The sequence below is a fragment of the Ranitomeya variabilis genome, chromosome 4 (genome assembly GCF_051348905.1).
Source record: "Ranitomeya variabilis isolate aRanVar5 chromosome 4, aRanVar5.hap1, whole genome shotgun sequence".
NCBI lineage: Eukaryota > Metazoa > Chordata > Amphibia > Anura > Dendrobatidae > Ranitomeya > Ranitomeya variabilis.
In genome coordinates, this window is record NC_135235.1 from 694,293,933 (window position 1) to 694,308,395 (window position 14,463).

Here is a 14,463-nt window from a genome sequence, read left to right on the forward strand (position 1 = left end):
TCCACAAAAATTTAAAATAACCAATAAATTTCATTCAACTTCACAATTGTGTTCCACTTGTTGTTGATTCTTCACCAAAAAGTTACATTTGGTATCTTTATATTTGAAGCATGATATGTGGGAAAAGGTTGAAAAGTTCCAAGGGGGCCGAATACTTTCGCAAGGCACTGTATTTATATAGGTTACTTGGGCTCCAAATGTTTTTATTGTTTACGTTGCACGGCAGTGAAGAAAGGATTACAAGATTCAAGGCTTTACCGGTCAGGAGTTTTTGTATACTGTCCTTTAGCATAATAAAAAGGACCAGTTCAGAAGAGGGTAAGTTGTATTTAGATTTTATCTCACTGAATGTGAGGAATTTAATCCCATTGTGAATATTCCCAATTCTCTGTGATTGTATTCAGGGACCCGGCTGAAATAAGCCCCTAGAATACCGGCACCTCCGGGGAGGAGATTGTGTGATTGTATACAGGGACCCGGCTGAAATAAGCCCCTAGAATACCGGCACCTCCGGGGAGGAGATTGTATGTTTGCATGACCACTGACTGCTATCAGTTCGACAGTTAGCTTGTGCTCCTGTGAGTCTTAGGCCGTGTGTCCACGGTAAGGAAACGCTGCTTGTTTGACGCTGCAGCGTCAAACAAGCAGCGTCCAGATGTTCCAGCATAGTGGAGGGGATTTGTTGAAATCCCGTGTCCACTATGCGTGGAATCACGCACGCGGAGGCCCTGCGACTCCGGACATGCTGCGCGTCTTTTCAGATCGCAGCATGTCGGTATACCTTGCGGGGACGCTGCGTCCCCGCAAGGTATATCACAGGGCCCTATGGCGTGGGGTGCGCTGATCCCGGATGTGTACTGTACACATCCGGCACCAGTGCGTCCCAGAAAGGGGGCGGGGCTTAGCGCCGAGCGGCTTCGCCGCTGCGCCGAGGCCGCCGCGGCTCCGCTCAGTGGACACATACCCTAACAGGGCGCAGTGCTTTCCTTTCACGGCTATTCTGTGAAGTAACAGAGCTAGTCTATACCGCCAAATAGTGCCGCCATTCACTAGCAGCAGGTTCTCCTGCACAGTGGACCCCGGGCTGCGAACGCACCAATAATAATAAACATCTATATTTACTCGGTGCGTTCCGCTAGCCCTAACATACACAGATAGGAATAATAGAGGGAAATATTGGGGAACAATACATGTAATATTGAGATGGATCCAATCATTGTTTTATATAAAAAAAATCTACTTATTAAACGAACAAAGCTCCGCTCCATACACGTTGTACACACACGGCTCTGCTCAGTACAAACATGGCTCCTGTCCATACACAAACAACTCAGCACCGTACAACCTGTACACAGGCGGCTTCACTCCATATATCTCGTACACACACGGCTGACGGCTCTACCACATCCACACTGTAAACCCCTCCTGACCCCACACATAAACTTCCCCTCATCCAGCACCATGACAACCAGCACAGCAGAGTCCTGCATACACTGAGGCCCCTGATCATGTGACCCCTGACTCCTCCCCTCCTGTGACCTCATCACAGGTCCTGTGCACACAGAAAAGCCATATATGTGGTGTTCGCGAGGTTGGTGCTTGAGACTCCATTATTCTCTATGTGGAGTGCGGCTCTGTGGGTGGAGGTCGGTGCTGGAGGCTCCATTATTCTCTGTGTGGAGCGCGGCTCTGCAGGTGGAGGTCGGTGCTGGAGGCTCCATTATTCTCTATGTGGAGTGTGGCTCTGCGGGTGGAGGTCGGTGCTGGAGGCCCCATTATTCTCCATGTGGAGTGCGGCTCTGCGGGTGGAGGTCGGTGCTGGAGGCCCCATTATTCTCCATGTGGAGTGCGGCTCTGTGGGTGGAGGTCGGTGCTGGAGGCTCCATTATTCTCTATGTGGAGTGCGGCTCTGTGGGTGGAGGTCGGTGCTGAAGGCTCCATTATTCTCTATGTGGAGGGCGGCTCTGCGGGTGGAGGTCGGTGCTGGAGGCTCCATTATTCTCTATGTGGAATGCGGCTCTGCGGGTGGAGGTCGGTGCTGGAGGCTCCATTATTCTCTATGTGGAGTGCGGCTCTGCGGGTGGAGGTCGGTGCTGGAGGCTCCATTATTCTCTATGTGGAGTGCGGCTCTGCGGGTGGAGGTCGGTGCTGGAGGCTCCATTATTCTCTGTGGAGTGCGGCTCTGCGGGTGGAGGTCGGTGCTGGAGGCTCCATTATTCTCTATGTGGAGTGCGGCTCTGCGGGTGGAGGTCGGTGCTGGAGGCTCCATTATTCTCTATGTGGAGTGCGGCTCTGCGAGTGGAGGTCGGTGCTGGAGGCTCCATTATTCTCTATGTGGAGTCCGGCTCTGCGGGTGGAGGTCGGTGCTGGAGGCCCCATTATTCTCTATGTGGAGTGCGGCTCTGCGGGTGGAGGTCGGTGCTGGAAGCTCCATTATTCTCTATGTAGAGTGTGGCTCTGCGGGTGGAGGTCGGTGCTGGAGGCTCCATTATTCTCTATGTGGAGTGCGGCTCTGCGGGTGGAGGTCGGTGCTGGAGGCTCCATTATTCTCTATGTGGAGTCCGGCTCTGCGGGTGGAGGTCGGTGCTGGAGGCTCCATTATTCTCTATGTGGAGTGCGGCTCTGCGGGTGGAGGTCGGTGCTGGAGGCTCCATTATTCTCTATGTGGAGTGCGGCTCTGCGGGTGGAGGTCGGCGCTGGAGGCCCCATTATTCTCTATGTGGAGTGCGGCTCTGCGGGTGGAGGTCGGTACTGGAGGCCCCATTATTCTCTATGTGGAGTGCGGCTCTGAGGGTGGAGGTCGGTGCTGAAGGCTCCATTATTCTCTATGTGGAGTGCGGCTCTGCGGGTGGAGGTCGGCGCTGGAGGCCCCATTATTCTCTATGTGGAGTGCGGCTCTGCGGGTGGAGGTCGGTACTGGAGGCCCCATTATTCTCTATGTGGAGTGCGGCTCTGAGGGTGGAGGTCGGTGCTGCAGGCTCCATTATTCTCTATGTGGAGTGCGGCTCTGCGGGTGGAGGTCGGTGCTGGAGGCTTCATTATTCTCTGTGTGGAGTGCGGCTCTGCGGGTGGAGGTCGGTGCTGGAGGCTCCATTATTCTCTGTGTGAAGTGCGGCTCTGCGGGTGGAGGTCGGTGCTGGAGGCTCCATTATTCTCCGTGTGGAGTGCGGCTCTGCGGGTGGAGGTCGGTGCTGGAGGCTCCATTATTCTCCGTGTGGAGTGTGGCTCTGCGGGTGGAGGTCGGTGCTGGAGGCTCCATTATTCTCCGTGTGGAGTGCGGCTCTGCGGGTGGAGGTCGGTGCTGGAGGCTCCATTATTCTCCGTGTGGAGTGCGGCTCTGCGGGTGGAGGTCGGTGCCGGAGGCTCCATTATTCTCTATGTGGAGTGCGGCTCTGCGGGTGGAGGTCGGTGCTGGAGGCTCCATTATTCTCTATGTAGAGTGCGGCTCTGCGGGTGGAGGTCGGTGCTGGAGGCTCCATTATTCTCTATGTGGAGAGCTGCTCTGCGGGTGGAGGTCGGTGCTGGAGGCTCCGTTATTCTCTATGTGGAGTGCGGCTCTGCGGGTGGAGGTCGGTGCTGGAGGCTCCATTATTCTCTATGTGGAGTGCGGCTCTGCGGGTGGAGGTCGGTGCTGGAGGCTCCATTATTCTCTATGTGGAGTGCGGCTCTGTGGGTGGAGGTTGGTGCTGGAGGCTCCATTATTCTCTGCGTTATGGAAGATGAGTCTATGAGAGAAACGTATTCAGCTGCCGACTCTAAAGAAGAAACTGCTTGTTGTCTGTGGCCTAAATATATAGGTTTTATTAGTAGATGTCAAAGAAGAAAACTAAATAGTGTAAAATAATAAATCTCCTCATATGTTTCCCTTATTATCTCCAGTAATTGTATTATTACACAGGATTTTTATGATATTACATCGGCTCATCTTCTCATTCAGGTCTCGGATCTTCTCAGTGAAGATCCTTCCATAGAAGAGAATTTTTTTGGCTTATCCATCAAAGATGGATATGGACAGAGACAAGATGGCGGAGAAGATATTACACCTCACGCTAGAGATCCTCTTCCGGCTTACTGGAGAGGTGAGAGATTCTGATGACGTCACATTACATCATTCTTATATATGGGAATAACAGATGGATAGAACTGGAGAGGTGAGGACTCTGGAAATGTCTGTAATGAGATTTATTAATGTGTCTCTCCATAACCAGGATTACACAGTAGTGAAGAAGACCTCTAGTGAGCGCTGTCAGGACCCTGTGTCTGAGGGATGGGGAAGACCCTTGAGCCCAATCACGGGGCCTCCACCTCACCCCCTGATACATAAGGACATCAATGACCAGAAGATCCTAGAACTCCTCTACAAGATGATTGAGCTGCTGACTGGAGAGGTGACACTGCTGGGAATGCTGGGACATTACACAGTAACGCTATGAAGGGATCGGGGGGATGACGGTATCATTGTATGTGTCAGGTTCCTATAAGATGTCAGGATGTGGCTGTTTATTTCTCCATGGAGGAGTGGGAGTATTTAGAAGGACACAAAGATCTGTACAAGGACGTCATGATGGAGGTTCCCCAGCCCCTCACATCACCAGGTAATAGACAGGACTAAATACACACGGCCTATAATTATCTGTATGTAAAGAATGAATTCAGTCCCTGTATGTGTTTCCTCCAGATCTATCCAGTAAGAGGACAACACCCGAGAGATGTCCCCGTCCTCTTCTTCCACAGGACTGTAAACAAGAAGATCCCAGTGTTCCTCAGGATCATCAGGTAGATGGAGAGAAGGTGTCAGGAGATCTCCACTATGATGTGTAGACGGCTGTGAAGGTCTTGTGCTCAGTCTTGTTTTATCCACCAGTTTTATGTTTTATACTTGTGTAATCATAACAGTGGAGATGGCAGGATTAGAGCTGATCACAGATGTGACTTCTTCGTCTCTCTGTGATTGATACAATATATGTTTCAGGGTGAAGATCTGACCCATATTAATACTACAGATACATATGTGAGGGGTGATGAGCGGTGTAAAGAGGAGATTCCTACATATGACTACCCAGGTGAGTAGTAACCACTAAGTATAGAGAAGTAAAGAAGTAGTTCAGTCATGTCACACTATCCAAATGACTGGGTATTGAAAGCTCTTTTCTATAGAGCTTACAATCTGGGAAATCCACCTACCAACATAAATTAGGAGGCACTGACCATTACCTGTCAAGGTCTGTAAACTACAAAGCCAAATGACAAAGACAAAAGAGCACCACGCAGTCATAGAGTCCAAACATAGAAAAACACTTTATTGGATAAAATTATACATATAACAACCAGAGAGTTAGTGTTAGAAAGGGCTAAAAGATGACAAAAATGCCAGCAGCAACATGTGAACAATAAACCAGCCCAAGGTACGGCGATCCCCAGCTGCAGAGAATTGAAAGTATACTATAAAAAGATGGTATATAGTGCAATTCGTAGAGGCACAGCCCCACAGGATAGCAGAACTTCATCCAGAGTACATGGAAGAAATGTAAATAACCAGTGATTATACAGGTAAAGGCACATAAATGAACTACTACACATCACCTGGTAATAGCGATCCCGTGGTAAACCTCCGCAGTATGGGGACCCCGATCCATCCTGACGCGCGTTTCGGTTAGGATACCTTTCTCAGGGGGCGCGTACATAGAATGGGCATAGAGGAGTATATATAGGAAACCCATAATGGAGACTGCACGCCACCGCAACACACTGCTTCCGCCCAGTCCAGCACGCTGAACAACGACGACCGGAAATGCATGGGGCCCCATGTGATCTGGAAGTACGTGCGCGGCTGTCAGAGAAGGACGGAGCAGTAACAGAGCGGCGCATGTGCCTAAAGTGATCAGTGCGTAGATGCCATCTACAATAGGGGCAATGGAAAGGGCAAACAGAAGCGTTTAGAAGCAACTATTAGCGTAGAAGGACAACAAGGAGATATGCAGATATAACAGCATATCAAATAAAGCATACGGACAAATGCAGTTATAAAAATGAATTGTACAAAGAGAGAGACACATTGGCCAAGAGGAGACTGTGACCACTTTACATAATATAATATATCAAATAATAATATAAAATACAATGACCATAAACACAACAATATAACATGGTACAGTCCCACAAGGCACATGAGCATTGATGATAGCATCATAAAAAGTAATAACAGTACTAACAGCATGTCCGCATATGTCCCCTACACCCCAATGGGGAAGGGAAGAACCCAAACGATGGCTTTATCAGGGTAGGGAAAAATGACAAAAATAGCAGTCCATCAGCTTCAATTTCCATGTCACATAGTCCAGATGAGTTCCAAAAACACAATAACCAATTCAGTATAGCGATATGGGAATCCTAAGTAATAAAAAGGTGAATTAAAAACAGAACAACAATAAAAGAATTAAAACAAAATGTGCACAAATTGCAAGAAGGCACACTAAGCACACCAGTGCAGCGACTACAGGAAGGGAGCATAACTAATGTTCTCATTCAGACCTGCAGGGTATACGGTATTGAGGGACCAAATCCAACATGTTTCCAGTTGGCCCAAACGTTTAAACAAATTCTCGCCACGGATATTAACATTGAGCATATCTATACCCCGCACCCTAAAAAGGGAACTGTCACTATGATGTTTAGTCCTGAAATGTCTCGGGATTGTTTTGAGGCCAAATGACAGCGTAAGTAGACTGTGCTGACAGGTTAGAAAATCACTTGAAGAAAAATATTATAATGGGCCTGTAAGAGAAATCAGAGGGTAACGATGCTGTTACATTTGTAAAGGCGATTCTGACGTCCCAGTGTGGTCATTCTCACTCCTGTGGCACGGATGCCAACATGCTCAATGTCCCGGCCAGTCGGCGATCTATCTGTTCCCTGTTGTGCCTTCCTGCTTCTCTAGGTCTGCGTACACTCGCTCCGATTCTTAAAGGGGCAGTGCTCGCTGCAGTGCTGTGGGAGTTGCTCCAGCCAAAAGCTGGTAGGCATCAGGTACAGGTGCTTCTCACAAAATTGGAATATCATCAAAAAGTTAATTTATTTCAGTTCTTCAATACAAAAAGTGAAACTGATATTTTTTATAGAGTCATTTACAAGCAGAGTGATTTATTTCAAGTGTTTATTTCTGTTAATGTTGATGATTATGGCTTACAGCCAATGAAACCCCAAAAGCCATTACTTCAGTCAATTATAATAATTAATGAAAAACACCTGCAAAGGCTTCCTAAGCTTTACAAAAAGTCCCTTAGTCTGTTTCAGTAGCTCCACAATCATGGGAAAGACTGCTGACTTGATAAATGTCAATAAAGCAGTCACTGACACTCCACAAGGAGGGGAAGCCACAAAAGGACATTGCTAAAGAAACTTGCTGTTCACAGAGTGCTGTATCCAAGCGTATTAATGGAAAGTTGAGTGGAAGGTAAAAGTGTGGTAGAAAAAGGTGCACAAACAACCGCGATAACCACAGCTTTGAAAGGATTGTTAAGTAAAGGCCATTCAAAAATTTGGGGAAGATTCACAAGGAGTGGACTGCTGCTGGAGTCATTGCTGCAAGAGCCACCACACACAGACGTATCAAGTACATCTGCTACAAGTGTCTCATTCCTTGTGTCAAGCTACTCATAACTAATAGACAACGCCAGAAGCGTCTTCCCTAGGCCAAGGAGAAAAGGAACTGGACTGTTGCTCAATGATCCAAGGTGGTGTTTTCAGATGAAAGTGAATTTTGCTTTTCATTTAGCAATGAAGGTCTCAGAGTCTGCAGGAAGAGTGGAGAGACAGACAATCCAAACTGCTTGAATTTGAGGTCTAGTGTGAAGTTTCCACAATCAGTGATGGTTTGGGGAGCCATGTCATCTGCTGGTGTAGGTCCACTGTGTGTTATGAAGACCAAAGTCAGCGCAGCTGTCTACCAGGAAATTTTAAAGCACTTCATGCTTCCCTCTGCCGACAAGCTTTTTGGAGATGAAAATTTCATTTTCCAGCAGGACTTGGCACCTGTCCACACTGCCAAAAGTACCAATACCTGGTTTAAAAACCGCAGTATCACTGTTCTTGATTAGCCAGCAAACTCACCTGACCTTAACCTCATAGAGAATTCATGGGGTATTGTCAAGAGAAAGATGACACCAGACCCAACAATGCAGACGAGCTGAAGACTGCTATCAAAGCAACCTGAGCTTCCATAACACCTCAGCAGTGTCACAGGCTGATTGCCTCCATGTCACACCGCATTGATGCAAAAGGAGCCCCAACTAAGTATTGAGCACAATTACTGAGCATACATTTCGGTAGGCCAACATTTTTGATTTTAAAATAATTTTTCAAGCTGGTGTTATAAGGTATTCTAACTTACTGAGATAATGACTTTTGGGTTTTCATTGGCTGTAAGCCATAATCATCATCATTATCAGAAAGAAACACTTGAAATAGATCACTCTGTTTGTAATGACTCTATGTAATATGTGAGTTTCACTTTTTGTATTGAAGAACTGAAATACATTAACTTTTTGATGATTTTCTGATATTGTGAGAAGCACTTGTATGTAAAGCACCCTCCTTAGGCTGCCGTCACACTAGCAGTATTTGGTCAGTATTTTACATCAGTATTTGTAAGCCAAAACCAGGAGTGGTTGATAAATGCAGAAGTGGTGCATATGTTTCTATTAGACTTTTCCTCTTTGTTCCACTCCTGGTTTTGGCTTACAAATACTGATGTAAAATACTGACCAAATACTGCTAGTGTGACAGCAGCCTTAGTAGGGAGGTGCCTGAACAACTCCTGTATTTTCTCTACTTAGTCTGTGTATGTAAGTAGTATGTAGCCAGGTCCCTGCTCCATAACCTGTTCCTGATTCCCATGTTGTCTAAATGTGTTCCTGAAACCTGTGTTGATTGAATTAGCACCAGTGTCCTTCCTGGCTTGTCTCAAAATCTGCACTGTTTGAACAAGGATCAGTGTCTGTCATCTGGGTGAGCCAGAATCCATACCATCTGTATATTCTCCTATAGCTGGTCTACCAGTATCCAAATCCTGTACTGCCCGTGACTCCGAATCCATGTCCTTGACTGCCATCCTGACCCATTGGGTGAGCTTCTACAGTACCAGGGACTGCCCAGGACTGTTATCCAACGGCTATCTGCAGTACAAGCCTAACTCCATTATGAGAAGCTCTAGCAAAAACCAAGTCGCCACTCCTGGTTCTTCAACTATCGTCGAGCAGGAGCCTAATCCCTGGCTGACCCTGGAGAAGGATGGGGTAATCACTAGTCAGCCCCCACTACAACTAAAAACAAATAAGGTAAACAAAGTAGGGAATACACTTAGCTTGAGAAGACACCAAAGAGGTCACGCCAGCTATCCTTCCAAGAGAACACCAAGAAGGAGCTAGTTGATTACAAGTACTTCCAACCAGACAAAGGGAAATAGTAGAACTATCACCGGCTCCTTGCTGAAGCGACTAAAGGAATTTAAACATCCAGCAAAGGTGTGTTAATCAGCAGTAGTGAAGATCACTGCTAGGTCCTAGAGGGAGAAGGATATCACTTCGCAACAGAGGTACAAGATCCAGAAATTGCCTGCAGAGCTCAGCGCAAAGACCTTCTGTAGCCGGATCCAGAATGACTGACTGATGCACCCGTGACAGTATCCTCCCCTTCTATGAGTGGCCTCCGGACACTCAGGACCTGGTTTTTCAGGATGAGGCATGGAACGAACGAACCAGCCTAGGGGAATTCACTTCTGATGCAGAAACCCACATCCTCTCTTCTGGACCATATTACCTCCAGTGCATTAAGTACTACAGGACACAATGTTGAAAACGGGAATAAACAATCATCAAAATCTGGAACTCCAAATTACCATCAATAAGGATTGAGGGCGGCAGCAGGGAGAGGACTCAAGAAGTTCTACATATTTATTGAGTAAAGACCTGTGGAACACATTGTGGATCTTAAGAGCCTGAGGTAACTCAAGAATGACAGTGGTTATTTTAAAGGGACCAATAAACCTAGGTCCCAGCTTCCAGGAAAGGATCTTCAACTTCATATTCCTGGTTGATATCCACAAAAAGTCATTCACATTTAGGTCTGGACCTGTCGAGTGTTTCCTGTCAGCAATAGGTTTCTACCTGTCTCCCATGATCCTCAAATTACTCTGAGCCCCTCGCCACACAGAGGAGGGAGATAAAGCAAAACATTCCTCCTCAGAAACTCCTGAAGCCCCCTCCCTCACTAAAAGTACCAAACTGTGGAAGGAAACTGTATGCACAAACAAATACTGACCTGCCGGTAGATTATTGGCAATGATTATTAATAGCATACTCGGCCAACGGTAAGTAAGATGCTCAATCCTTCTGGTTTTCAGAGATAAAACACCTGAGATAAGCCTCTAAATTCTGATTAATGCGTTCGTTATGTCCATGCAACTGAGGATGGAAAGAAGAGGAAAAGAACAGCTGCACCCCAGTCGAGAACAGAAAACTTTCCAGAACTTGGAAACAAATTGGGTCCGATGTAACACAACAGCGGAGGGAACCCCGTGAAGCTTCATGATCTCATCAAAAACCTGAGCGATAGTCTTAGCATTCAGAAGCAGCGTCGGACTGGAGTACCTTGGGCCCACCAGAGAAAAATCATTCTTGGGGCCCACCATGCAGTTTAAAAATACCACACAGGATAGATCCTATATGCCACACCACACATGAGAGCTGACAGATCCTCTATATACAACACTACACAGGAGAGCTGACAGATCTCTCTATATATACTACACCACACAGGAGAGCTGACAGATCCTCTATATACTACACCACACGGGAGAGCTGACAGATCCTCTATATACTACACCACACGGGAGAGATGACAGATCCTCTATATACTACACCACACAGGAGAGCTGACAGATCCTTTATGTACTACACCACACAGGAGAGCTGACAGATCCTTTATATACACATTATGTATATATATATATATATATATATATATATATATATATATAATTAATTGCCTAGAATACTACTTCCTGCAATTTGTGCCAACTTCCGTGGCTTTGTCCGGAGCTAATGTCCGGAGATAATGTCCGGAGATAAGTGTCGTCACCAGTGTCCTACACCCAGGCAGAGCACAGTGGCCCCAGGCAGAGCACAGGGGCCCCAGGCAGAACATGGGGCCCCAGGCAGAGCACAGGGGCCCCAGGCAGAGCACAGGGGCCCCAGGCAGCATATGGGGCCCCAGGCAGAGCACAGGGGCCCCAGGCAGCATATGGGGCCCCAGGCAGAGCACAGTGGCCCCAGGCAGAGCACACACCAAATCGGAGGCCGAGGGGCCCCGCCAACCAAATCGGAGGCCGAGGGGCCCCGCCAACCAAATCGGAGGCCGAGGAGCCCCGCCCACCAAATCGAAGGCCGAGCGGCCCCGCCCACCAAAGCGGAGGCCGAGGGGCCCGGCCCCACCCACCACATCGGAGGCCGAGGGGCCCCGCCCACCACATCGGAGGCCGAGGGGCCCCGCCCACCACATCGGAGGCCGAGGGGCCCCGCCCACCACATCGGAGGCCGAGGGGCCCCGCCCACCAAATCGGAGGCCGAGGGGCCCCGCCCACCAAATCGGAGGCCGAGGGGCCCCACCCACCAAATCGGAGGCCGAGGGGCCCCGCCCACCAAATCGGAGGCCGAGGGGCCCCGCCCACCAAATCGGAGGCCGAGGGGCCCCGCCAACCAAATCGGAGGCCGAGGGGCCCCGCCCACCAAAGCGGAGGCCGAGGGGCCCGGCCCCGCCCACCAAAGCGGAGGCCGAGGGGCCCGGCCCCGCCCACCACATCGGAGGCCGAGGGGCCCCGCCCACCAAATCGGAGGCCGAGGGGCCCCGCCCACCAAATCGGAGGCCGAGGGGCCCCGCCCACCAAATCGGAGGCCGACGGGCCCCCGCCCACCAAATCGGAGGCCGAGGGTCCCCGCCCACCAAATCGGAGGCCGAGGGTCCCCGCCCACCAAATCGGAGGATAAGGGGCCCCGCCCACCAAATCGGAGGCCGAGGGTCCCCGCCCACCAAATCGGAGGATAAGGGGCCCCGCCCACCAAATCGGAGAATAAGGGGCCCCGCCCACCAAATCGGAGGATAAGGGGCCCCGCCCACCAAATCGGAGGCCGAGGGGCCCCACCCACCAAATCGGAGGCCGAGGAGCCCCGCCCACCAAATCGAAGGCCGAGCGGCCCCGCCCACCAAAGCGGAGGCAGAGGGACCCCGCCAACCAAAGCGGAGGCCGAGGGACCCCGCCCACCAAATCGGAGGCCGAGGGGCCCCGCCCACCAAAGCGGAGGCCGAGGGTCCCCGCCCACCAAATTGGAGGTCGAGGGTCCCCGCCCACCAAATCGGAGGCCGAGGGTCCCCGCCCACCAAATCGGAGGCCGAGGGTCCCCACCCACCAAATCGGAGGACGAGGGGCCCCACCAACCAAATCGGAGGCCGAGGAGCCCCGCCCACCAAAAGTAAGTGCGGCCCCAAAAGTAAGTGCGCCCCCGGGAGCAAAAGTAAGTGCGCCCCCGGGTGCAAAAGTAAGTGCGCCCCCGGGTGCAAAAATAAGTGCGCCCCCGGGTGCAAAAATAAGTGCGCCCCCGGGTGCAAAAATAAGTGCGCCCCCGGGTGCAAAAGTAAGTGCGCCCCCGGGTGCAAAAGTAAGTGCGCCCCCGGGTGCAAAAGTAAGTGCGCCCCCGGGTGCAAAAGTAAGTGCGCCCCCGGGTGCAAAAGTAAGTGCGCCCCCGGGTGCAAAAGTAAGTGCGCCCCCGGGTGCAAAAGTAAGTGCGCCTCCAGGTACAAAAGTAAGTGCGCTCCCGGGTGCAAAAGTAAGCCCGGCCCCGGGTGCAAAAGTAAGCGCGCCCCCGGCCCCGGGTGCAAAAGTAAGCGCGCCCCCCAGTCCCGTGTGTGAAAAGTGCTGCTGTAAAGCTGGTAGCGCTGTTCAAGCACCATGTATTTCCTTCAGGAAATGCCCATCTAATATATAATTGCCTAGAATACTACTTCCTGCAATTTGTGCCAACTTCCGTGGCTTTGTCCGGAGCTAATGTCCGGAGATAATGTTCGGAGATAATGTCCGGAGCTAATGTCCGGAGATAAGTGACGTCACCAGTGTCCTACACCCAGGCAGAGCACAATGGCCCCAGGCAGAGCACAGGGGCCCCAGGCAGCATATGGGGCCCCAGGCAGAGCACAGTGTTCCCAGGCAGAGCACAGGGGCCCCAGGCAGCCTATGGGGCCCCAGGCAGAGCACAGTGGCCCCAGGCAGAGCACAGGGGCCCCAGGCAGCATATGGGGCCCCAGGCAGAGCACAGGGGCCCCAGGCAGCATATGGGGCCCCAGGCAGAGCACAGGGGCCCCAGGCAGCATATGGGGCCCCAGGCAGAGCACAGGGGCCCCAGGCAGAACATGGGGCCCCAGGCAGAGCACAGGGGCCCCAGGCAGAGCACAGGGGCCCCAGGCAGCATATGGGGCCCCAGGCAGAGCACAGGGGCCCCAGGCAGCATATGGGGCCCCAGGCAGAGCACAGTGGCCCCAGGCAGCATATGGGGCCCCAGGCAGAGCACAGTGGCCCCAGGCAGAGCACAGGGGCCCCAGGCAGCATATGGGGCCCCAGGCAGAGCACAGGGGCCCCAGGCAGCTTATGGGGCCCCAGGCAGAGCACAGTGGCCCCAAGCAGAACATGGGGCCCCAGGCAGAGCACAGTGGCCCCAGGCAGAGCACAGGGGCCCCAGGCAGAACATGGGGCCCCAGGCAGAGCACAGGGGCCCCAGGCAGCATATAAGGCCCCAGGCAGAGCACAGGGGCCCCAGGCAGCATATGGGGCCCCAGGCAGAGCACAGTGGCCCCAGGCAGAGCACAGGGGCCCCAGGCAGCATATGGGGCCCCAGGCAGAGCACAGTGGTCCCAGGCAGAGCACAGGGGCCCCAGGCAGCCTATGGGGCCCCAGGCAGAGCACAGTGGTCCCAGGCAGAGCACAGGGGCCCCAGGCAGCCTATGGGGCCCCAGGCAGAGCACAGTGGCCCCAGGCAGAACATGGGGCCCCAGGCAGAGCACAGGGGCCCCAGGCAGAACATGGGGCCCCAGGCAGAGCACAGGGGCCCCAGGCAGCATATGGGGCCCCAGGCAGAGCACAGGGGCCCCAGGCAGCATATGGGGCCCCAGGCAGAGCACAGGGGCCCCAGGCAGAGCACAGGGGCCCCAGGCAGCATATGGGGCCCCAGGCAGAGCACAGTGGTCCCAGGCAGAGCACAGGGGCCCCAGGCAGCCTATGGGGCCCCAGGCAGAGCACAGTGGCCCCAGGCAGAACATGGGGCCCCAGGCAGAGCACAGGGGCCCCAGGCAGCATATGGGGCCCCAGGCAGAGCACAGTGGTCCCAGGTAGAGCACAGGGGCCCCAGGCAGCCTATGGGG

General features: G+C 51.9%; 1 protein-coding gene across 2 annotated transcripts in view; it reads left to right on the forward strand.

The window, feature by feature from the left end:
• The first annotated feature begins 1,571 nt into the window (after positions 1–1,571).
• Positions 1,572–14,463, forward strand: part of LOC143767654 (uncharacterized) — a 60,730-nt gene continuing 47,838 nt past the window's right edge. The window contains exons 1-6 of one of the 2 annotated variants that reach the window (XM_077256110.1): positions 1,572–1,701; positions 3,938–4,079; positions 4,209–4,388; positions 4,472–4,595; positions 4,679–4,776; positions 4,973–5,063. In XM_077256110.1, the coding sequence (XP_077112225.1) occupies positions 4,002–4,079; positions 4,209–4,388; positions 4,472–4,595; positions 4,679–4,776; positions 4,973–5,063 (571 nt within the window). In that variant the 5' untranslated portion in view covers positions 1,572–1,701; positions 3,938–4,001. Of the gene's footprint in view, positions 1,702–3,761; positions 4,080–4,208; positions 4,389–4,471; positions 4,596–4,678; positions 4,777–4,972; positions 5,064–14,463 lie in introns of those variants that run through there. The other variant, XM_077256108.1, reaches the window with a different exon arrangement.